The sequence below is a fragment of the Daucus carota genome, chromosome 2 (assembly GCF_001625215.2).
Source record: "Daucus carota subsp. sativus chromosome 2, DH1 v3.0, whole genome shotgun sequence".
Classification (NCBI taxonomy): Eukaryota; Viridiplantae; Streptophyta; class Magnoliopsida; order Apiales; family Apiaceae; genus Daucus; species Daucus carota.
Genome location: NC_030382.2, coordinates 54,239,665 through 54,264,818, shown reverse-complemented (window position 1 = coordinate 54,264,818; position 25,154 = coordinate 54,239,665). Strand labels below are relative to the sequence as shown.

Sequence of the window (25,154 nt, the reverse complement as noted above, 5' to 3'; positions counted from 1 at the left end):
ACCCCTAAAACAACTTCTCACAGTAAATTCATACTCATACATGATTTGGGATACTCCCCAACCAAAAGATCCTAAAACAACTCTTCACGGTGCCTTCGAAAGTTTATACACCATTTTAACTTTGACGAGTAGTGCTAGCGCCTAGCAGTCCGAGTTGCTGAAAGTTTACATCATTACAAATGATGCGACAAATTGGATGTTTTAACTGATGCATGCATTTCAGAAAATATTCGGAAACCAATTTGAGACCCCCAACAATTTTCCTTAAACTTCCACAGAGAAACATTTATTCAATCAAAAATTCAGCAATGGTATATACCTTGTTAATCAGTAAAATAAAGCAAGTGCAGGACGTAACGCTTACAAAGTTGCCAAAACTATATTGACATTTAAAAGAAATCTGTTTTGAACTGGATGTAAAATAATGATACATCACAAACATGTATCTTACATTAGTATTTTTCAGGTATGGATGGTGAAATATGCACAAGGACGAACTATAGAAGCTCAAAATTTTGTTTAAAACGCTTCATATAATTTGCTGCTTCAACCAGATGAGCACCAATCACCCATCATAAAGATGCTTCCATTGGCTGCAGAAGATGTTCCGTTTATAAGCTGCTTCACTCTTATCTGCTGCCTGCTAGAAGTTGAAGCAAATGTTTGGAGTTCGGCATCAGAAGCAGTGTTGATGAATACTTCAACATTTCATACTCACACCCTGAAAGTAGTTAAAGAATTGGTGATTGTATTGCTCATCTTCTGATGCTTTAAACAACATTTCCATACATGATGTGCCATTCTCGGATGCCCAGCTTATATTATAAGCAACCCCGACATCTGGTTGCAACAAGACAGCCACAGAAGCAATATAGTATGGCCTTTCCAGGACTTCTGAGGTCACCATGGAACAACAAGAAGATACACTGGCAGTGAAGAAGATACAAATTAATCTGCAAGGAAAGCAAAGTAAGAAACAAATCAAACTAGGCAGGACAACCCCTTACAATAGCAATCCTGAACAGAAAAATTGGCAATATCTTTATAAACTGTCATCTTACACAGCAATAGAAGAGCTTGTGTGTGTGATGTAGGGATTACAACTCAAGTACCAATTTAATATATGAACTTGAATGAATACACAGTATGAACTGAACCTATACATAGACAAGTAATCAAGGTTGATAATATTCCACAGTAGACAAAAAACACGGAGCTTGTAATTCCAATGTCGTCAGTAGGATTATCTGGATGCAGTAGATTTGTGGATGCATGTACTAGATTATGTAACTTATTACACCAAGTGCAGCTGACTTGTAACAGTCAAAATATTTGCACTTAGCATCACTGGGGTGAAAAAAAATGGTTCACTCATCAATGAGTTTACCGACAGCCATATGTGCAAATCATACACCATGAACCACTACTTGTATAGAAAAAGCGCATAAAATATTCTCTTGAGCAATGAATTCTCTATATATCAATTCTATCTTATCCTGGAAACTATTTACAGTCTAGAGGCTAGAGGTGCAGAGTTGCCATAGGTGAAAGGACGGTTAGCATAACGGCTACCATGTAGGGGAGTGCTGTGTGCGAAGAAGAGTTCCTAAGATTAAATACAAGTACTGCATGTAAAGAAAGTTCTCATTTATTTTTACAATTAAAAATTATAGTATTCAGGTATGTTAACAAGGCATTATAGGTCAGTCATATTCAGTTGACGAGTTTAAAAATGTTTATACGCTATAACTGTCATACACCAGAATAAGTACACAAAACTAGCAAACCTTTAGTGATGCGAGATATTCCAAGAGGAACATAACTAATGCATGATGTGCAAAGAACACAGGGGAACCTAATCTAGTCTTCACTCAGCAAACACAACAGCAAACAATCATGATATTGAGTTCACCAGCAAACAGTGGCAGAAGGAGCGTTGGGCCTGCCGGGTTGGATGCCCACACGTGACCGAAGATTTTTGTTCTTGTGACTTTAAAACACCAGCAACAAAAACAGTGATATATCATATCCAAGCTTTAAATTTAACGACTACAAATTCCTCTGACTTCTAAGACTTGCGGCAGCAGAGCATATATATTAATTTTCACTTTCATTATTTTCTGACCAGCAATCATAATCTACCGCATTTTTTGACTGAATATACAGGCGTCGGCGCAAAGTGAATTGAAAATTAAGAAAAATAAGGTAAAAATAACTAAAAAAGATTTGGATATCTAAGAACTGGGAAAAAATAATTGATTATTGATGCCAGGTTTTAGGTTGGGCAAACATAAGCACACATATCTATGTTGCACATTTTGTGGGCATTAAGGGCCAACCACCCTGCTAATCATGTCAAAAAATTATCATTTGACGAGATTATTTATTTACCGAGTTTATATTGTAATCATAACCACTAAATTAAAATATATATATATATATATATATATATATATATATATATCTCATATTATATTAAAATTAAAATAATTATTGAGATGCATATACTTCTTATTCACTTCAACTCAAATAATTAAGACTCCCTCCACCCGTTTTTATTGTGCATCAAATAAAATCCCTCTTCTATTCAATTATAAGCAATAAGCCATATGTTACCAAAAATGTGTGTTATTTTATCTTCAAATAATTAACAATTTTAACATGTAATCTTCCGTATTAACTTATTGCAGAAAATTTTTTGGAACAAAGAAACAAGAAAATGAGAACAATATAAACGGAGAGGATGGAGTATTAACTTTAAACAAAATATTTAATTGACTCTATTATCTTTTATAGTGTAACTTATGTGTAAATTTCTCATTTTGCAATTACATGTATACATATTTTCTGCACATATCTTTTTTATTTTCATTATATATATTGGAAAAATAAACGAATAATCGAATTAAAATTCAAAATTTATAAATAAAATAAATGATTTTTATCATTATATATATATATATATATATATATATATATATATATATATAGGCTCATGATCAAATACAAACAAATTTTAAAATAAAAACTAAAAACCACTATTCAAACTCCTTTAATTACTAAAGGCACACTCAGCTACACTATTAACCAAGCATGACAACCCCCACTCAGATCTGCCCCATATCTCTCCCCTCCTTCCACCTCTGCTGTCACACCTAGACCAACACTACCACCCACCTCACCGCTCTGATTTCACCATCATCTTCACCAACTATGTCTCTCCCTCTCCCCGTCATCACTATCCTCGTCGTCTCTCTGCCATCACCAACTGCTGTACATTTTAGTGATATTCGCTTTAGATATTAGTGATATTCATTGTAGAAATTAGTGATATTCATTGTAGTCTCCAGAACTTGATGAAAACTTTAAGATCTGTTCTTGTTTGTTGATTCTAGTGTTGGTGGCAGGGTGGAGATGGAGGTGGTAGACATGGAGGGGGTGGGGGCGGGGGCGGGGGCATGGAGGATGCGTGAGTGGGGGTTGAGATGGAGGAGGTGGAGGTAGAGGTAGATGTATGGCAGAGGTATGGGCTGAGATAACGCGCGGAGGTGAAGGTGGTGTTGGTAGGAGTCGAGGTGGAGGTGGTGGTGGCAGAGGTCGAGATAAGCTGGTGGAAGAGGTGGAGGTGGGGTGGCTGTTGATATAGTTATAGAAATCGATGATTTATGTTGTGCAAATTAGTGATATTCGCTTTACAAATTAGTGATATTCGCTTTATAAATTAGTGATATCGGTGAACTCCAGAGCCGAAACTCAGATTTGTTGTCTTTCAAAACGAAAAACACCTGTAAACGAGTATATTAGACTCTAAAACACATAAATTTTGCTCAAAACACCAATAACATGTTGTAATTACATCTTGAAATCGAAGAAGGCGAAGAATGGAGAGAAAGTGGGTTTGTGTTAATATGTAAGAGTTTGTATGTAATTCGTGTATATTTCAGGTGCTAGCTATGTTATAGCGATGGGCGCCAGTTATAATAGTAATGGGCTGGGCTGATAATTGTGTGGGTTGGGCTGTAGTTTTTAGTTTGTAGATTAAGATGGTTTGTATTAGAACAAGACTATATATATATATTGGAAAAGTAAAAGAATAATCGAATTAAAATTTAAAGTTTATAAATAAAATAAATAAATATTTAATTAAAAATATGACTTGATTTGAAGGCTTGTGCGACTTTTATGCTAGTTGTCAGTTCAACACTTACAAATTTGGAAAAAAAATTGATTTTCGAAACTAGTTCTACAATAGAATAATTACGGATAATGAATGTTATGTTGTAAAATCATGTTGGCCTATTGTATAATTTTCAATAATTTTTGGATTAAAAAGAATAATTTCTTTTTCGATTTAATAAATAAAATTTATAATTATATTTCATAAAAAATATGATAAAAATATGTATCATATATGTATTTATAATGGTGTATTACAGAACTCATATAGCAGGGGGTATTCACTAGAGTGTCACGCTACATATGTGTGTGTATACCGGTTTCGATTCCAATAAGGTGGGTGGTTGTGGCGTTCTGGTTGATAAGGTATTAGAAAAAAAAATCTTTATATTCATTCTATTTAATTTGAGCTAGTTTTTGCACTAGTTGATTGACTAGACTAGTCAACAAGTAGTCCAACCAGTCGCGCAAGTCCACCGATCATGCAACAAATAGCAAATTGAGCTCTTCAATCCGATTTCTTCCTTCAACTTGTTGACGACTAGTCAACCGCCATGATAAGAGTGATAGTTCCTCTCCCAGTACCGAACACTTTCATTGCTTTGATTTGGGTATTGGGCCACCAAAGATATGACTTTTGACACAACTTACGAAGATAAGCAAGATAAGAAATGTTAAATTGTTAATATAGTAAGTCGGACCATTTGACTATTTAGTATGTTATCAATAATTGTATTTGCTTCGTTTAACATATTACAAGGAAATAGATAAATTTGTAACTAAAAGGCCAAGAGATTCGGCAGATTCAAGTAGTAACATATGTTCCACTTCGACTTCTACTTCCCTTACTACTACTCCTACTCTAAACGATGAATTGATGATCCATGCAGGATTGTATAAACAAATCATTGTGTTTGATATTCGTAGCATAGATGTAGATGGTTTTCACAGAGAATATAGATGGTTGACATGATTTTCCCGATAACTATTTGTAAACCAAAAGGACATGATTTTCTCAAAAATTAAATTTGGAGACCGACTCAGAAGCTCATGTATAAAAGAATGGTATAAAAGAATAATTGGCTGAAATATAGTATAGTGATTGCTCGCGCTTATGTTTTAAATGTTATTTTTCAAGCCAATTAACGTCACACGCTTTGGGAATAAAACATACATGAAAAATGGGCTTTGGGGATAAAACATACATGAAAAATGGATTTTAAAACCGGAAGAGATTAATTGAAAATTCAATGAGTATGCTGATGGTGTTGGTGGCCCGCATCATAATACTAGAGTATAATTTGAAGCTTCTAAAAATGAAAGACAAAGTTCGCCTCAATATCATCTACAAGCGTGAGATGAGAATTGCTTATCACACTCGTTTGATGACGACTTTAGATGCGGCATTGTTATTTTGTCTTCACATTAATATAATAGTCCTCAACTTCATTGAAATAAGTCGTATAAGAGCATCTCCAAAGTTATTAGCTAAATTGGTTAGTCAAAATAATATAAATAGAATTACAATATCATGTAATTGATTTTAAGCCAATGGATCACGAGGATAGTACTTTAACTTTCTAATTTGGCGGGAACTGATGTGGCAATTATAAAAAATAGCATTCCAATCTACAAATACGAAGGATCATTAAGAATTATCTAAAAATTTACCTAAAAGGCTGTTCACTTAAAAAAGAGGAAATGAAGACCATTGTGTATAATGTTGTCCACACAGGTTATGGGTCAGAGATGCTTTAACACGAAATAAAGAGGTAGCCAATGTTGTTACTTAATTGCGCCCAGAAATAATCAAATGTCTTCTTTGTATATTTATAAGTAATGGTCAATGTTTATGCTATAAAGACTACATTTGAAATATTAAAAGATAACAATGATGATTTAATAATTATTTTATTTGATGAGTCTCGTGATTTCTTGATATCATAATACAAGAATAGATGGTGGTCGTTCACGTAGAAGAAACTTCATCGAAATGTTTAGAACATGTTGTGATACCTCATGCCTTTGAAGTTATAACATGGGCTAATTCTGTCTAAATTGTAGGGTCAAGAATATGATCATGCCTCAAAATATGGAAGGACAATTTTATGCATTGAAGTCTCTTATTTTGAATGAAATGTTTGTGCTTGGTATGTTCATTGTTTCGTTCATAAACTTCAATTAATGGTTATTATAGTGCCAAAACAAATCGAGTGGATAGTTCAATCTCATTGGCTCGAATGTGAACATGAGTGGACCATCTTCTAAGAGGATTGATAACTTTGACAAAATGAGCATGATCGGATAATTATACACCTCGAGACAAGAAAAAGTAACAACGGTATGGTAAAAAATCAAGAAAAATGATATGCAAGCCTATGTGACACTAAATAGCATCCCACTATATAACTTTACTAGGCCTAACTTCAGCACGACCTTTCATGATAAAATTTCTTGAAAATTTGTTTGATAATGACAGTAATAGTTATACACGATGTATATCTAAGACTTTCAAATGTAAAGCTATGGCAATGTGTTCATATTTCACAAGACTTGTGAAATATATGCTTGGCTAAACAAATGATTTGTCGGTTATTCTTTGCAATCGAAAGTCCAAAATATAATGTACACTATGAATTTAATTGTTAGCGTGAAGGAGCTATTGCAAAAAATTTGACAAGGGACAAGGAATATATCACTCAATGAAGAAATTTGAAAAAAGAAAAAAGAAAAATGGAAACATTACTAGACAAAGTTGAATTTTTTGTTTCAATAGATAATATTTTAATATGGGAGATATCACAAAGTCTCATGCTTAATGAAGTTATATGGACAAAGAGATACTAAAATTATCATCATTATTTGGTTGACATTTTTTATGAGGTAATTAAAATAATTTTCATGTCGATTACATTAGCTCGCTCTTTCATTGCTTTAATCTATTTCTTCTTGGTGACCTAGGTTATTGATTTAATTTTTGGATGCTTCTTTTCCAAAAATTGGCACACACTTTTTTTATAGCATTAATTCTTTTTTAGCATGTCTTGTACCTAGGTATTTGTATTCTAACTTTCATGTTGATAAGTTGGTACATTTTGGTGAACTTTATCCAAATGATATCTCTTGGACTAAGCTTTTGATGATTCATTATTATGTAAAAAAAATGAATTTGTCAACATCGAAGATTTAGGAAGTCTTACAAAGAAGATAATTACATCTTGGAAAGCTCAAGTTTTTCGATTGGTGGGTGCTTTGTACTCATCACTACAACTTCTGTCAAGATGAATTTATAAAATCGAATAGGTAATGAATGTTTAATGATAGTTTGGTAGTAAATATTGAAAAGGAAATATTTGAAAAATTGACAATGACACCATTTTATGTTGTGTTTTAAACATGATGTCTCATAGTATTCAATCACCATCTTTTTGCAAATGTGTGATTAAGTGTCGAGATCTAGTGGTATTATTATATTGTAATAAGTTAATTTGCAGATTTTAAGACAAATTTCTATATTTAAATACCCTCCCCCAAAAATAATATTGCTTACTAATGGGCGTAAATGAGCCAAAATGGTTGTTAGGAGTTTGGCTCTTAATTTATTCAATTATCGAGTTGAGCATGAGCTATTTGAACACTAATCGAGCCGAACTCGATTTCTAAAGTACTCTACTTGAGAGAGTAATCAAGCATTTATTTAATATTATTATTTATTGTAGATTAATGGTGTACATATTAGGTGTGAACTAGAGAAGAGAAATGTCAATATCTTTGACTTGTTTTTATCTATGATTCTTAGGACTTTTGTTCTTAGGATTTGTTGTACCCCTCATTTAAGGAGTTGTGCAACAATATGTGTGTTGTAATTTGCCTATTAACAAGTAGTTCATATGACATAATGAAATATCATTGTACCAATTTCACATGGTATCAGAGCATCTCTTATTCATAATCCTTCTTTTTTATGATTCTATTCAAGCATCCTTCATCATGGTTGCTGAAAAGCAAAGCCTAAAATTTGATGCATCCTCTCATACCACCACCATCTCTAATCCAGTTATATCTGTTGGTTTTTCCACTCATTGTGTTGAGGTTGTTTTCTGTTACCAGCCACAAATTCAACAACCATAACTATCTTCAGTGGTCTCGGTCTATGATGATGTTCATTGGCGGAAAAGGAAAAGAAGAAGATCTTGCAAGGGAAATTAACATTCTAAAATCAACTTATACAAACCATAAAGCATGGAAAGCGGATAATCACATGATTAAATCATGGCTAATTGGTTCCATGAGTAATGATATTGGAGAAAACTTTCTTCTTTATTCAACAATCAAGGAACTTTAGGATGCTATTAAGGATCCATATTCAAGTTCTGAAAACATATCAAAATTATTTGAAATTAAAGCTGCTCTTTATGATCTTCGTCAAGAAGATACATTAGTCACACAATATTTCAACACTCTTACTCATTTCTGGCAACAATTAGATTTGTCTGAAATCTATTCTTGGGGATGTGCAGAAGACGCCAATCTATACAAAAGTATTATGGTGAAAAAGAGAACTTTCAAGTTTCATCATGGCCTTAACAAGGATCTTGATGCAATTCAAAGAAACATGCCGGAAACTTCATGGAAAGTCCGTTGATCGAAAGTCAAAGTCATGGAAAGACAAGGAGAGCCATGGCAACGTTGCTTCCACTTCAAATATCAGTGTTAAAAGACAAATGGATGAATTGGACTCATCACCATTCAACAAAGCACAACCAGAGGCACATCAGACACTTCTAAGTCAGTCCCAAATAACCTCACATGTGAATACTGCTATGAACGGTAATCATCCACTAGCTCTTTTTGTAAATAAAAGACCTAACACATGGATTCTTGATTCGGGAGCCTCGAATCATATGACAGGAAATGCAAATATTTTTTTTAAATTTCAGTATGAGACTGGTGCCGAGCATCATCTGTATAAATAGCGGACGACACATCCTTGAAGGCTGAGGGTTTAGGTTCAGTGAAAGTAAATAAGAACCTAACTCTCGATTCCGTTCTTTATGTGCCCAAATTGAATTGTAATTTACTATCTATTAGGGTAAATTTACTCATGATCTTCATTGTGAGACTCTGGATAATGTACTTGACAACATAAATGGGGATGCTACAGTATATTGTCATCCCTCTCAACAGCCAAAACCTCTCTCGGAACTCTAGCCACTGCCTACGATCACTCCCAACTCAAATACTAGCCAATCTACCAATCCGCGATACTGCGCTGCCCTAGCCTCTGAACTAACATAAGGGCCAATCTCTCTAGCTCTCTCGATAACAGCCTGGGTCAGGGCCCTCACTCTAGCCTGAATATCGCGAGCAGAGCAGCCACTCCCTGAAAAGGTCTAATGGGCACACGGTCGAGATGATCAGCTAGCTCTGGACTTTGCTCTCGAGAAGAACTCGATCAACTGCCTAGTGAACATGGTGAGGGATTGGAGTGGGGGTACCTAGAGAAGGGGCATATGGCACAAGAGGCCTCACAGAAGATGCCCGGGATCCACAGCCAGGAGGGAAATCACGAACTGCAGACACGGACCTCTGAACCCAACTGGGTCGGATACTCGGACTAGGAGCACAGGGAACAGCAGGGGTCGGGATAACAGGTGGGAGGAAAGGGGTCTTCTCAGCTATAGGCTCTAAAGTCTGCTCCTCGCCCCTCGGGATCCGAATCATCCTCAAAATCTGAGGCATAGCCTCTAGTCGGAGACTCAGACACAGAGGGTGCCACGGAGTCACTAGAAACCCTCAATCGGACGCTGATAGGACACACAACACAACAATGTTAGGATCAGCTACTACTAGAATACTGGTCAATGTTAGGGTCAGCACCACTAACCCTCGACTAGATCTTACTGATCAGCTCCTCCATATGAGTTGCTTGACTCTATCCTTATAAGTTATGCTGATCTAACCCAGGAGGTGTTACATTTCACAGTGGGTATGATTTTGGCTATTTGCTTAACATCTTGACTTGACAGAATTTGCTTGATACTCAAGTTGGATTCTTCTGGCTAATTAATATGTACTTTCCCATGATTTATGATATTAAGCATTTGATGAAGTTCTGCAACAGTTTACATAGTGGATTAATGGGGAGCTTGCTATGATTCCTAACTGAGAGATTGCATAAAAGGTGGAAGGAGATTAAATGGGTTATATAACAATTGGGTCGAGGTCGGGTGTAATGCTTAGATGAGGTCCACACCATGTCAGATCACTCACTCAGCTTTCCATCCATTTTTTAATGTCAGTAACGCTAAATGACCATTTTGAAAATTTTTAAGAGGATGGTGAATTGACGGATTGGGCTTTGAGTTGGATGACCCAACTGAAAGTTAGTATCGAGTTGACTGACCTAAATGTCATTTAACCCATATTTGATTTTGGTTATGACATGTAATGAAAGAAAAAAAAACAATGGAAAACAAAAGGCGGGTTGGGTGGATTATTGGTAAAACTCCAACCATAACATATAAGTACTAACATCATTAAACGGAAAAAGAACGACTATCCCTAGGGTTTCCTTCTAAGAGCATAACAGAGATGATATGATAAATTGCAAACTTCAAAAGTAGAAAAACTATTTAACTTTTTTTTATTGAATAAAATCTAAAATATAATAGTAGATGACAAACTTTGCATGAAGAGATCCGAAAACTATTCGTAATAAAAAGGAATTAAATCCTAATTCATATCTAATTTTGAATACCATGATTCTTATTTTCCTACATGATTTGCCAAATCGACCAAATATTGACATGCTAAATTTATAGTATGTTTATGCATATAATAATATAAGGGTTTTATATCAAACTGCCCACCCATTTCGTCAAAAAATCTCACCTGACCCACCCAAAAAATTTCGGACTCATTTAAGCCACTATAAACAAAATATATATCATCACTATTCATAGCTCTTTACTTAAACATTTATAAAAAATCAACCGTTTGTTTTTTTACTACAAAACCACTTCGAGTACTTTGATAATAGTCCCTAGTATTTATCAAAATAATTTGGGAATTCCTAAAGCAACATAGCTAGGATGATCATATAACTATATCTATAACTATATTTTTTTTCTTAACTACATGGCTATGTTGCTTTAGAAATTCCCAAATTATTTTAATAAATATCAGGGACTATTATGAAAGTACTCGAAGTGGTTTTGTAGTAAAAAAATAAACGGTTAATTTTTTATAAATAATTAAGTAAAAAGGTATAAATAATGAAATGGGTAAAATGATATATATTTGGTTTATAGTGGCTTAAATGAGTCCGAAATTTTTTGGGTGGGTCAAGTGAGATTTTTTGACGAAATGGGTGGCCAGTTTGATATAACCCAATAATATAACTAAGAAAAATAAACTCCAATACTCTATAATCTACAAGTTCATAAATTGTCAACCCACAAATCAATAAATACAGGACAAAAGTCATAAAAAATAAAAACAAATAAAAATTGCCAACTGATACATTTAGATTAAGAACGATTTGAGTAAATAAATAAAAGGAGCAAATCATATTACTAACCTACTACATAGATCTAGAGTATTCGAAATAAATAGTACCACAATAAAACTGAAGTTGACAGCAAAATAATTAAAAATTAGTGGAAATCAATCTCATAATTTCTTGATCTCTATCAAGCCTAGTTTTTCATATTAGGGAGCAAAGAAACAAATCGGTTTCGTTATTAGGCTAATGCTTGGATAAGTGATAATTCGTAGAAATTTGGTTTCTGAATTTAGCGTTAGTGTTTAGTGTTTAGGTCTTTGAATTGTTCAATAAATGAGGATGACTATGCTGAGTAAAAATCTACACAAGGTCAAGGAGGAAAAGCTCCCTAAACAAAATTCTACAGGCCAATGGACCAAAAAAAGGTGAGTGTTCTTTACAATAACCTAGCACCGAGTATATTTGTGCAAAACACTACTATTCGCATCGGAGTTCTCATCTAAGTGTTGGCTCACGAGACAGTTGTGGTTCCCAGAATTCAATCTCTTCGTTGCGTTGTGTTCTCTTACCCGGGCGCTTACAGAGTGGTGTTTGTGGAAACCGTGCTTTATGCAAACATATAGTGCTATTTGTCTAAAAGAGGATACCCTAATACTTGAAGACTATGCTTCCATTCCATTGTGGAGTATAATTAAGTTTTTCTGTTGACTGGGTGTACAGACTTGAGGGATTTAAAGGATTAAGTTTTTGAAAATTTAGTATATCTAAAGGCTTTGATGGCTAACAATTATTTTCTCCTATATTGTATAGTGACCCTTAAAAATCAAAAAAATTCCAACAGGCTTTGGTACTTCTTTTCTGCATTAGGATTGTGTTTTTTGTTTGGTCCTCGATTTGTTTCTTTCATATTTTTCCTTTCAGACTTGAGGATTCTGATTATATTTTAGATGAGGACAATGTCAGGTACCTCCTATTTTTCCAAGAGTTGGATGTCGAAACAATCTAATATTATCTTCAAGGTATACTACTGATTTAACCTCACAACATTTTACTGCAACCACCTCCAAGATTTCAATACTATAGTTACTAATTAGGAATTACTAGCAGAGATTCTGGTACATGGTCAAGAACTACATAGACATTAAAGGAAGAGTTTGAAATTCTATGATCTATGTGGATTGGGGGTAGGTGGTCTATAGAAGTCTAAAACAAAATTAATAAATAAAACGAACCAACAATAGAGCGATTATATTCAACATCAAACAAAACGCCAACTATGAAACATGATTCCTACAGCAAGAAGTCTCAGAACTTGAAATAACACATATCTCATTCTCAGTTGTTTCTTCTCCAACAGTTGTTCCTGAAAGTAATCTTCACCGCTTAAAGTTGTAAAACTTACCAAGTACAGGCAGGTCAAATTTTTCCATACTTGTCAATATAACCCTGCCGAAATGAAATTAATGTTATTCAGCGCATAAAACTAAATTTTACTGATCGGGAAAGCACCAAACTATTAACATCTGAACTAGCCTAGTTTTCCAAAACAAATTATGATCACCAACTCACCTCGACGAGCTTTGAAATTTTCGACTGGGATGAAGAAAGGTAAAGGTCAACTGCTTCTGAAGTAAATGGAATCTGATGAGCTGGTATCGTGCTAAGGACTTTGTCTACTGCTCTTTTAACTATCGTCTTGTGAGCATCCTTGCTCAGGTTACCCTCACGCCAAGTTGGTTTGACCAATTCTTTGACAAATTCTATGAGAGCAGCACGGAAGTGTTTTAGGGCTTTTGTCTCCTTGGCAATATCTTCACTTACCTTAACACCAACCTCCATTTCACTGATTCGTCCAGCCATGTCTCCTGATTTTAACTTCTGTCTTGAGCTATCAGTCTGAGTTGCATATTCATCATTTTCAGTATTTGGTGTATTTCTCTTTTTAATATCTTGAATATACAAGGATTCCAAGAGCTTCTCTTCTTTTGGGGCGGCAACTTTATTTTGCATTTCAGTGATGGCACTCAAAGGAGTTCCTGTTTCAGCTGAAAACAAATCCTTTCCATAGTTTATCTTGTTCAAATTACTGTCAAGGATATTTTGATTCCTGCCAAAAGATTGCTCACCAACATTATAACCTGAGACAATACTCTCTTGACCAGCACCAGAAAATCTAGAATATACATCTGCTAAATTGGACTGTTCAATGCTATCACGGATAGGATCGTATTGGTAAACCGAAGACAACAAACGTTTTGTAAGATCGAACGATGGCCGAAAAGGTGCAGATACCTCCCAACGGAAGGAAGGCACTTCTGTTTTATATCCAGCAGGATGCTGCGAATCACCGGACACGGGCATTCTAGATGGATTATTAGATTCAGAACCTGAGAATGGTGAAGGGGTCTTCTGCAGAGAAGCAGATCTAGAAGCACCATATTCTCTTTCGACGTCTAAGCACTTGTGAGATTTTAGTGGGTCTAAATTCCAAGTAGAACCAAATGGCAAAGATGACTTGGTCCAGCTTGGAACATGAGTTGGTGGTAATTTCCCACTATTGAAGTTTGCTTCCCATGAGCGCCGTAAGGGGGGCATGCGCTCATCAAGTGTGAATTGGCTTCTCGTAGCAGCCAATTCTTCTGAACCATGCTTTCCATGATTGTTCAAGTACCAATTTTCTCCTCTTAGATATTCTCTTCCAGCACTGCTGGAGTTGTCTTTATAAGGGCTCGCCTCCTCTGATTCATTTTTCCATTTTAAACTTTGACCAAGTTCATGTGACAGAAGTCTGTCCAATGATCTGCTTACTGCAGGAGCTACTTCATCAGGAGAAGTAGCCAACCGGGGCTTTTTTGAGGAGCAATCCGATCCTGATAAGGGAAAATGGTGATTAATACAATCAGTATGGTAGAGATGGTTATCTATTATCTTAAGTCTGTAAAACCAATGTATCAGTGTATCACCTTCACTAGTTCGTCGCTCAGTCTTGTGACTAGCATCAGCTTCAGCTCCCGAGTGCTGTTGGGTGGTTTTGTTGCTTACATGAAGGAATCTACAAGATTTTCCCTTAATGCACCAACCTTGGGCAAAAAAATCACAGATAATAGCTGGTTTATCAGTCCCAGCCTTAAACTCCACACCGGGGGACAAGCTACTTGGCTTTAACGTAGGAATTTCCAATCTGGAAAACCTAAAAGATGTTAAGAAGTGATTATAGTTTTAACGTCAAGGGATATGCACCAAAATACTAAAAGAAAGCTACATATAATTTCCAATACATCAGCTTATAATACATATGTGATCCTGTATATGAAACCAACTTCACCACACCTTGTTTCATTGAGCTTAAAATCCTCATTCTGCAAGCTCTGCTTCTTTTTTTCCTCAGAATAGTAAAGAGCGGTAGTCTTCCCACCCAAGTTATCTTTCATTGAAACAGCAGCAGACGATTCGGCACCAGCACTCCTAGCAGACTCAATGGTCTGAGCAGTTAAAATGCCATTGCCATTTGGGAGTGCTGTGTTTTTCTGTTCAACATCGTCTTTATATGTTCTTGATCGTGAATGGGGATTGGGTTCTATATACTTGTGGTCCCCAGTAGCAACCACATCTTTCCCTAATTCTGAACATAGAAAATTCACATGAAGGCTGCTTGAGCCCCTTCTTTCTGATACATCCATTTGAACAGAACTATGCACACCTTTATCACCTTCTACCTCATGCATATCTGTTGATTTTACATTCACAGCATTTTCTTGTGTGAGCAGAACTGGATGTGATTGATCTTCATGTTCCAAGATAACATTGTCGGGGGAAGCATCTACATGGAAGAAAGATTTAAAATCAAGAAAAAAGTCGTACAAAAGTTCCTCCATACATAGCATGAATGGATTTAAACAAATGATGACTTGCATAGAATACTTTAGTCACATAATACCACCAAGATGTGTTACTCTCCTGTAGAATAAAAAGCAAATTCTCGATACACATGAAACACCCGAAACACCCTAATCGATTCTTCCTTCAACAGGGAAGACAGTCATATTCCATGATATTGAACTCAAGAAGACAAGAAACACCTAGAGCCCGATTGGCTGAGCTTATGGCTTATGACTTAATGTGACTTATGTATCTGCTAAGCTGAGAGCTTAAAATGTCTGTTTGGATAATTTTGACTAATTAATTACTTATGAACTATTAAAAATATAACAATAAAAATAAAAGTGATTTATGAGTAATTTATGACTTGGGAGTAATCTTTATCAAAAAAAGAAAATAGTCACTGAAAAAAGTACCTCAAACTAACTTCTGGCTTTAAGTCAAATTCTGACTTATTTCTGACTTTAAGATGACTTCTGACTTATTACACAAACAGACATTTTTCAGCTTAAAGTCAGAGATGACTTAAAGCCCGGGCTTTAAGCCCAAGCAAACAGCCTCCTAAACGAGTTCTCACATGATTTAAATATCAATGTTAGAAGTTAGTGTACATGATCATGTACGTGCAGAGATCTAGACTTAACCAAAAGAAAACTAATCCTAATTCATGTTTGATTCCTATTATAACCCATTATAACTACAAGGCAAAGAAAGGATGTATGTCTCATTCATACGCACTTAGGCTAGCTTTTGTAAAAACCTGTTCGGGTAAAATTAAAAGCAACTTTTGAAGCATTTTTGAACATTTTGGCCTCAAAGCTACTTTCAAAAAAAGCGGTCCCCTACCGTTTGCACTATAAACCCTCACTAAAAACATCAATTTTTATATTATACCTAAACCAATGCACAAATCCAAAAAAATACCACAGTTATCAGTTATCTGATTTCTTCAACAATTTCCTTTACCGACATTTTTCTCACAACAGTACCAGTCTTAACTCTTAAGCTACTAAACTTAACTAAAACCAACTTATCTTGATAAATTAGATATATCAAAGAACACAAACTAGGAGCAAAATTCCAACATATTAAGATATGGCTCAATTCATTGTCGCATCTTCAAACATAAACGCTTGTGAAATCCTTGTTGACCAAGAGGTTAAGCTTCTATAATAGTAACATTAACTTCAATATATACAAAGATCAAATGACATCCTTAAACACAACAAAATCAACATGTTTCAACTCCACACTCTAATCAATGCTATGTTCATTCAAGAATCAAGACAAGCTCCTCCTTCTTCACCAATAGCTTAAATTTCTCATTGTATTAAGCTCAATCTCAACTTCCATTGCAAGTTTAGCCATGTAACACCGCAGTCCCAAAATGAAGCTCCATCAATAACTTATGTTTCTCATTGTATTAAGCTCAATCGCAACTTCTATTGCAAGTTTAGACATGTAAAACTGTAGTCCCGCATATAGAAAAGTGGAGACTTATGTTCTTTTGGTTGGGGTGAATGAAAACCGACAGAATGGAATTTGAACTATAATATAGTTAAATGTCTAAAATTTCACACCTTCCATTATTCCATTCCTATAAAATCCTTAACTAGAGCTCAAACCCCCTCCCTTCTGGGAAGAAATGCTCCATTTTCTATCATCCTATTTTCTACCCAAATTTCATCACAAAACTTTGCAGCCCCTCATTTTTTTTACATGTCTTCCCTTCTAGCCCCTATTATTTCCATTTAATTTTCACTCGTCCCATATTGCTCCATCCAATCACCCCAACCAAATGCAACATTAGACTACATAAGCATATCTAGTACTACGAAGTCTATCAACAATCATGTTCTTTTAGGCTTGTGATGGGCTTGCGGATTACCAAGGTATTGGATATGGGCCATTATTTTGGATTCAAAAAACGGGATTTAACCCGATTTTCGAAAAAGAGTCTAGATTTGTCCGACGTTTACATATATTGTAAAGCAATGCCACATCGAGTCGCGAAGACTTGGGTTCAGTATATAAGCACAAGTAACGCTACTAAGTGCACCAACAAATCATGATGTTTTAAGCTTGTAACGGGCTTGTGGATACATAAGTTGTTGAGTGTACTTCGGCTTCTTTTGGATTCCAAATTATGGACTTGACTGGATGTCACTCAAGTTGTCACTTTCTCATTAACCTGATGCGTCAAATTGCCGCCACTGAAGGTGAAGACACAAAGCCAGATATTATCCCAATTCCCACATGCCACATAGCGAAAGAGGTACGATATCCTATGGGCTATCGAGAGGACGTAAAGGTTACGACACGAAGCTTGATATTATTCCATGACAGCGAGAGATCTGGGCCTATGGGCTATCCGCTGATGTATATGGGGGAGTTTATAGCACCAGAGTCCCCAAATACATCGAGAAGAGTGGAGAATTTAGTTCAGTATATAAGCATATATAATGATTATGATCTTTTGAGGGATGTGGTTAGCTTGTGGTTCATCTTATGTTGGATTCAGAATTCAAGACATGATCCAATTTTTGAAAAAGACTTGACATTTGACTCGGGTTGTCAAAATCCACCTCTAAATTTGATTCAACATTGTAATTCCACTTCATAAACGAACCTAGATGTAAGGGTGCATTTCAAAACTAAGAGGCAAATTCTAGGGCATGTAAAAGAACGGGTCAAATCTTGAGGGTAGACGGAAGACCATTCAATATGTATCGTTTTAATATGAGAGGATGTTACAAACACCATTAGGACCAAAAGCAAACTGAACAAACACTCCCTATAGGTTTAAGCTCTGATACTATAGATAACAAACCAACTCGACCCAAATTACAAATTTTGGTCTAACAGAATTGCAATACTAAAAAAGTCCAATGACGTAATAATAACTGAAGGGTATTCCCTAACACCTACAACATATAGGCAACAAAAAGCAAGTGTAAACCTATATGGTAAAATCCATAAGTAGCTTTGAGAAAAGTACATCGGTGTAAAAGCTAGTGTTGGACAATGCAAGTGGAAAAAGAGTATCAAAACTCATCAATTTTTTATATTACACCCTAAAAAAATTTACTTGAGAAAACAAAATTTTTACGCAGAAAAAATAAATTACGTCGATGTAAAAGCTAGTGTTGGACAATGCAAGCTTACAATTTACTCTTAGTGGTTTGGTGGCTTGGTTTGATTGGGATGTAAATTCTAATTGAATGCACAAACAAAAATATACAAAAAAACAGTTTGAGGTTTTACAGCGCAACACATGCTAATATTAGTTTGACAACTCTTGCCACCACTTTACAACATAATGAGGTTCACTTAGCTTAATGAATGCAAGAAGCCTCAATCCTCGAAAAGTTGAAGGTTGAGATTTGAGAAGTATTCACAAAATACACTATTCTACCGACACGTAATGAGCTCCGCTAGAGCCTAGGTGTTCAAAGTGAAAATCAGGCGATTTGCCTACTTATTCAAAGTGAAAATTGCGCGAAGCACAAAGTGAAACCCACGTTTTCTTAAGAAAAGCACACGACATATAGAACTTATATATTAGACGGATAATTGTTATTTCAACATAATCTTACATATAGTAGTTCAAATAGTTTAAAGACGGTATTAGAATCACAAATACTACTGGTATTAAGTTATTTTCATAAGGATCATCTCCTTCACAAGAAATCTCAAAACCATCATCATAGTTTTTATTTTGATGATTTTAATACTACTGTTTGGCTAATGAACAAGACCTGTTGGGATATCACGCGAGAAATAAAGTTTTTAGAGTTATGAGAACAGGCGCAACTATTGAGATCACACTCAAGGAAAAAAAAATAAAGTATAACGAGGGAATGTTAAAATTCCAGAACAGATGCAACTATTGGAAGATGGTTAACAGAATGTGGTGAATGTCAACAGATCAAGCGAGGGAATGTTAAAAATCCAGAACAGATGCAAATATTGGAAGATGGTTAATGGAATGTGGTGATGTCAACAGATCAAACGAGGGAATGTTAAAATCCAGAACTGCTGACACCATTAAAAGTACCGAGTGAAGCCCGGAGAGGAGTATCTATAGATTTCATAGCTCGGCTGCCAAAGAGTAGATGGTATAAATTAATCTCCGATGGACAGAGATAAAAGTCCACTTATTTTGGGGTTTCCATGAGAAAGTTGAACCGTTTCGTTAAGAAGATTTAATTATTTAATTACCAAGCGGTCGAGGACGGAGATTTGAAAGAACGAGTTGCAACCAGGGAGACTAGTAGACACGACAGGAAAAAAAAAAAAAGATATTGTCCAACATCCCAGTCTATATTATTAAAATTTATAATAAATGATATAATTTTATTTTATAAACTAAATAAATACATATAATATAGTATTATATGTAATGCTACGCGAAATTGGATACAAAATTTTGTACAAAATGATATGATAACTAAAGAGGAATATTTTAATTGGTGTTATTAATGCATATATACATTTATTACAATCAAAACTTAACACACAGTCAATTTTGTACCTAATTTTGTGAATAAAATATTTTTCTAATACTATATAAGTAAAAAAAAATTAAAAATCTAGGAGGGGCAAGGGCCCCCTCTGGACCCCCTAGCTCCGTCTCTGATCTCCATATTAATATGTAGGTTCAGGACACTTTCAAGCCCAAGGTTAAGCTCAATTGTTCTTTCACAACATGAATATGTACTAAATAAATTCGAGCCGCGAGTAAATAAGGACACATTATAAGTACACAAGCACACAAACAATTCAATAAACACATGTTATACATTTTATCAATTGAAAACAAAGCATAACAGTTGAACACAAATTCAAAAAACACATCTACTGCACATTGATCAACAATAATCACATAAACAAAGATAATAAGGGGGGTTTGAGTTGAATCAAATACTAACCACGTGTTTGATCCTGATTGATTGGTGATAAGACTTCGCCAAAGTCGTCTTCTTCTTCTTCGTCTTCGTCATTATCATCAGTTTCATCTTCCTCCACTTCTGTTTCTTCCTCTACCTCGATTTCCTCGTACTCTTCATCGTCGGCTAGGGATTGATGGTCGGATTCGGATTGATTATCGATGGCGGCGGGTCGGTGGTTAGAGACGGGGCTGGGCATTGTAATTGGGGTGGGGTAATTGGGTGTGAGTTTCGGGTGGGTTAAGAAATTAATGAAGCTGTTACTAGCGCCTGCTAGTAATTTCTATGTTTGTTGATATCTTGTTTAAAGAACATTTTGTTTTTGTTTTTTTAAGGAAAAGAACATTTTGTTTTTAAAATGTCCATATAACTAATTTCATACGCATTAATATAATTTAGAGTTTGATTAATTTGTTATTTTTCTAATCATAACTATTAATATTTTCGACTTAAATATATAACAACGCTTAGATATCAGGCTTATAACTCGTGTAACACATGAATATCTTTTTGAAAATATAGATTTATCTTAATAATTTGTATGATGTATGGTTTATAAATTTGTATGATGTATGATATATTTGATTATCATTTGTAAGTTGTCTTAAACATAATTACTGTCTCTGTTTTTTTATTTGATACTTTGACTTTGGACACGTACTTTTAAGTGTTTTGACCGAGTAGTTAAAGATATTATTTTTTTAGTTTTTTCCTTTTAAATAAAAATATATTATCAAAATTTTAATTCATAAAATTTATTTAATATTTTATTATTAAAATGGATCTAGCTTGGATAAATGAACCGAAACCAAATCCAAACTATATATTAATAAATGTGATTATGATATTAGTTTGAATTATGGGTAAATTAGTTTAATAAGTAAAAACAAATATTATATGATGAATGAACAAAAATTAATACAGTCACGTAATAATGTAATGAATACTAAATATAACAATAGCATGTGTGGGTGTGTGAGTTGATGTAGTGGTTCAAAAGTTTCTCCAAGAAGGTCATGAGTTCGAATCACAGGTTGTGCTTGTAACTTTCAAAAAGAAAAAAACACAATAGCGTGAGTGTGTGAAAATTGTGCGTGTGTGAGGAGTTACGAGAAACTTTTAAAAGGAAGACACAAATATAGTTCAAACATAATTAGATCTATGTTTTTTGAGAAATGTCTATTTTTTGAGAAATGTGAGACTAGAAACCAAACCAATCCATTTTCCTAAATGTGATCACACATTGATCCAAATTCACAATTTTGATTTAATTTGGATTGGTCATTGGTTTAATGGTTTTGCAATCATATTACCACCACTGCCACATAGATCGCCTCCCTTGATGACTTGGCAAAAGAATTGTATTAAGCTTGGCCAGTAAATGGATGAATCTCTGTGGAGATGCTGCATTTTTTGAGAGATTGGCCTTAATCTTGGACACAGAGGAGAGGGTGTACTTTTTCTTTTCTTTTTGGGTCAGAAGGAGATGATGTATTTTATACTTCTGCCGAACATTGAAATTTTCCCATTGATATACTGTGATGTTTGGACTCTCCATAAACCCAATCATATCTGTGTTCATCGGACACAATCTTGATTCGTGTAATTATTTGTTATGCCATAGAATATTAATGATAGGTATATATTTATAAGAATTATCGCATTTATCAAATAAAATAGTTGCAGTTTCCAAATCCAAGTGTTGGTAACGTATATCCAAATCTTTAATTTTGTAGTTCGGAAGATCTGATACCGTGACATGTGTCTGTATCAGATCATTCTGAAAGAATATGAGCATTATTAGCACTCAAATCCTTCAGAACATAAATGCATTCTCTAAAATTGGTTGTTCCAAGCATTTTAATCTTTTATTGTGGCTCACAGCAACAGATGCTCCTTATGGTAGTGCAAGTAACGAGTCTTTGCGTGATGCGTAAATGATCAGGAAATTTCAGTCACGGCGTCTTGAGCTGAATGCTCAAGCAACATTGGCATATCCTGGTATGTTGTATTTGTGCAACATTGGCATACAACACTGGTATGTTATGTTGTACTCTTATTTTAAATACGGTTTGTCTTGTGCTAATAGGCACATGCTAAGCGCGAAAATTTTTGTATTTGGGAGATTTTAATTGGTGTGGTTGGTGTATTTGCAGGTTGGTCCACCATTATCAAGAGATAGTAACCAATCAAAATGATCTAAGTACAAAATTTTCTGCGCTTAGCATGTGCCCATGGGCACACCACAGAAAAACCGTTTTAAATATGTGGTTAATCAATAGGTCCATCCGTCCAAGGATCTATTCTTCTACTAGTAGTATATGACAGATCAACATCTGATTGCACCACAACCGACAAGAACCCCCATTCCCAACAGTAAAGATTTGTGCCCACAGGAAACAAATGATTTTCAGGGTAAATCACCCGGACTTTCGATGCTTTGACCTGGTATATTTGTTAAGACGGTGTTTCACCGAATTCATAAGTATATTTCGACTTATAAAATACTTACAGGCACGGGCACCAAGTTGAATTACTGGGAGAAAACAGACTAAGATCTTATCAACAACAGCCATAAGTTTAATCCCGAACAAAACCAAGTATGTCTATAATTTTCAAAATCATCATCAACAACATTTCAGAAAGGTATATACAAAATTAGACTAATTAGTCTCTTAAAAAGGAACAAGAATAACATCAGCTTTGTATTCTACTTGCCCAGCAAGACTGTTAAGGGAGTGCACAATACAGGGCTCATTTGTTTCATAGTTAATGAATCTGGTCAACGGATGTTGAAATTTCAAATCTTTATGTTGATATTTGAATTAGTCATTTTGTGATATGAGATGAAACTCTAGAAAATACTTATTCTCATACTATTCATTCTCATATTCATGATTCTAATTCCGAATTCACATCTATCATTCAAATGTCTTCATATATCTTTGTTTGATGCTCTGTAATTGTAATATACGCATTGACCGAATAATATTTTGCATTGCAAAGGCTGTCGCAATGGATTAAAATAGACGAATATGTTATTGAAACTGCAGAAACCAGAAAATGGGAGCTGTCTCTGAGTAATAATGCGATCTTTTACACACACATATCTCTACACCGCCTGTCCTCATTTGTTACCACGTGGGAACGCCTGACATATGCTCCATTACTCCACAGCTCTGCACACTCCATGCATATGTGTGTGCTTGGCGTTTTGCGACGTACACTCATTTCATTTTATCTTTTATTTACTACTGTAGGCTGTAAAGTAGCAGTACTCGTATTAAGCTCCTCTCAGGAATCCACCACTGCCTAGTAATCAGCTAACAGTGCTGCTATCTGATTGCTTTCACAAGCAGCCATGCTCTGGACTCTGGAGTCGTACCCATTTCTATGTCTACTACACTAAATCAGCCTTTGATAAATGGAATGCTCGTACTTGATGCCTCTATATTATTCATCTCATAGACTAGTATAGTTACTCACAACACTAGATGCCTAGAAGCTAGCGCTGCTGTATGTATAGATATTAGTAGAATCCAGAACATTGACAGGTTTATACGTAAGCGCTGTGCCCCTGCACCGCCTTGATATTTGTACGCACGCAACTCAGCAACCACTGCGACCTCAACCTGTGCTGTGCCTCGCTTCACACGAATCTCTTGAAGTTCTCCACAACTACAGTACTCTTATGCAGAAACATACTCCCTCCGTCCCCTGACTAGTATACACTGGGAAATGGGGACGCGGCACGGACTTTAATGCTCTGTGTAATTTTTTTTTAATTTTTTTTTCTGAATTAAAGTTTGGATGTTATATTTTTATACAGAAAAAGAAAATTTCAAAAATAAGTTATGCAACTATATTTTATAGGAGTATTGAAATGCGTGTCGAGCAGTTAAAAATAAACATATAGAATTAAATGGAACAGAGGGAGTATTTAATATGATTACCGTGTGAAATCAGAATTTGAGTTATTTTTGAAACACCGGTTTAAAGAGTTAACATAAACCAATTTTTTTATTTTCAGCTGCAGTTTAGGATAGAACCTGGATAACATCGTTCGTGATTAATATTATTTTAAACATATAATCAAGTAGTATAATCAAAGTTAATTAAGAACGTGGTCCTGTATTAAGTTGGTTGGCATAGAGTGATACACTGTACACGCGTATATCTAGAAACATAAACGTGCACATGATAATAAAACAATCCTGTATGTGACTGTAGATAAATGAACATGAAGCTATTGAATTCAATTAAAAATACAGTTTAACGTTATATAAACAAATACTCATATCAAAGCCCCTCCAATCATTTTCACCATGCTTGAAAATTTCAAACAAAATACAATACACACGTTTTAACGTACACAAGAGTCCCCATGTAATGATAAACATATGCATCAATAATTACCAGTGATCAAATCCAACGGCCGAGATCAAGTAACCTAGACGACCCGAGCTGCAGAGAATAATAACTCACGAGTCACAAGTCACGCTTTACTATATGTCTATATATATAGAGACACATGAAAGGAGTATAAGCTTGAGTATGAGTTCTTGCCGTCCAGTCCAGCCGACGATTACGGGTGACTAAGTAGGCCCACTTTTATACTATACTAAATATTCTCCTTAAAAACG

General features: G+C 35.0%; 1 protein-coding gene across 3 annotated transcripts; it reads right to left on the bottom strand.

Moving 5' to 3' along the window:
- Window positions 1-285: 285 nt before the first annotated feature.
- Window positions 286-20,808, bottom strand: LOC108209148 (protein FRIGIDA-ESSENTIAL 1). 3 transcript variants are annotated; one of them, XM_064088260.1, is made up of 6 exons: window positions 20,494-20,796; window positions 15,014-15,503; window positions 14,647-14,873; window positions 13,253-14,553; window positions 13,086-13,129; window positions 286-953 (listed from the first exon to the last, which is right to left on the bottom strand). In XM_064088260.1, exons 1-5 carry the CDS (start codon window positions 20,708-20,710, stop codon window positions 13,100-13,102), a joined length of 2,265 nt encoding a protein of 754 aa, XP_063944330.1. In that variant the 5' UTR covers window positions 20,711-20,796; the 3' UTR covers window positions 286-953; window positions 13,086-13,099. The 3 variants fall into 3 exon arrangements, with proteins under 3 accessions (XP_063944330.1, XP_063944331.1, XP_063944329.1); XM_064088261.1 differs by having other exon boundaries at window positions 369-13,129; window positions 14,647-14,864; window positions 20,494-20,808; XM_064088259.1 differs by having other exon boundaries at window positions 369-13,129.
- Window positions 20,809-25,154: the final 4,346 nt, after the last annotated feature.

What these genes read in the sequence shown, in the direction of transcription:
- LOC108209148 (XM_064088260.1), bottom strand. Translation starts at nt 20,710, where the DNA reads ATGCCCAGCCCCGTCTCTAACCACCGACCCGCCGCCATCGATAATCAA. An exon ending in TTTAAGCTCAATGAAACAAG is followed by an intron (nt 14,874 to 15,013) that starts GTGTGGTGAAGT and finishes AACATCTTTTAG; the next exon opens with GTTTTCCAGATTGGAAATTC. An exon ending in AAATTTCAAAGCTCGTCGAG is followed by an intron (nt 13,130 to 13,252) that starts GTGAGTTGGTGA and finishes TCATTTCGGCAG; the next exon opens with GGTTATATTGACAAGTATGG.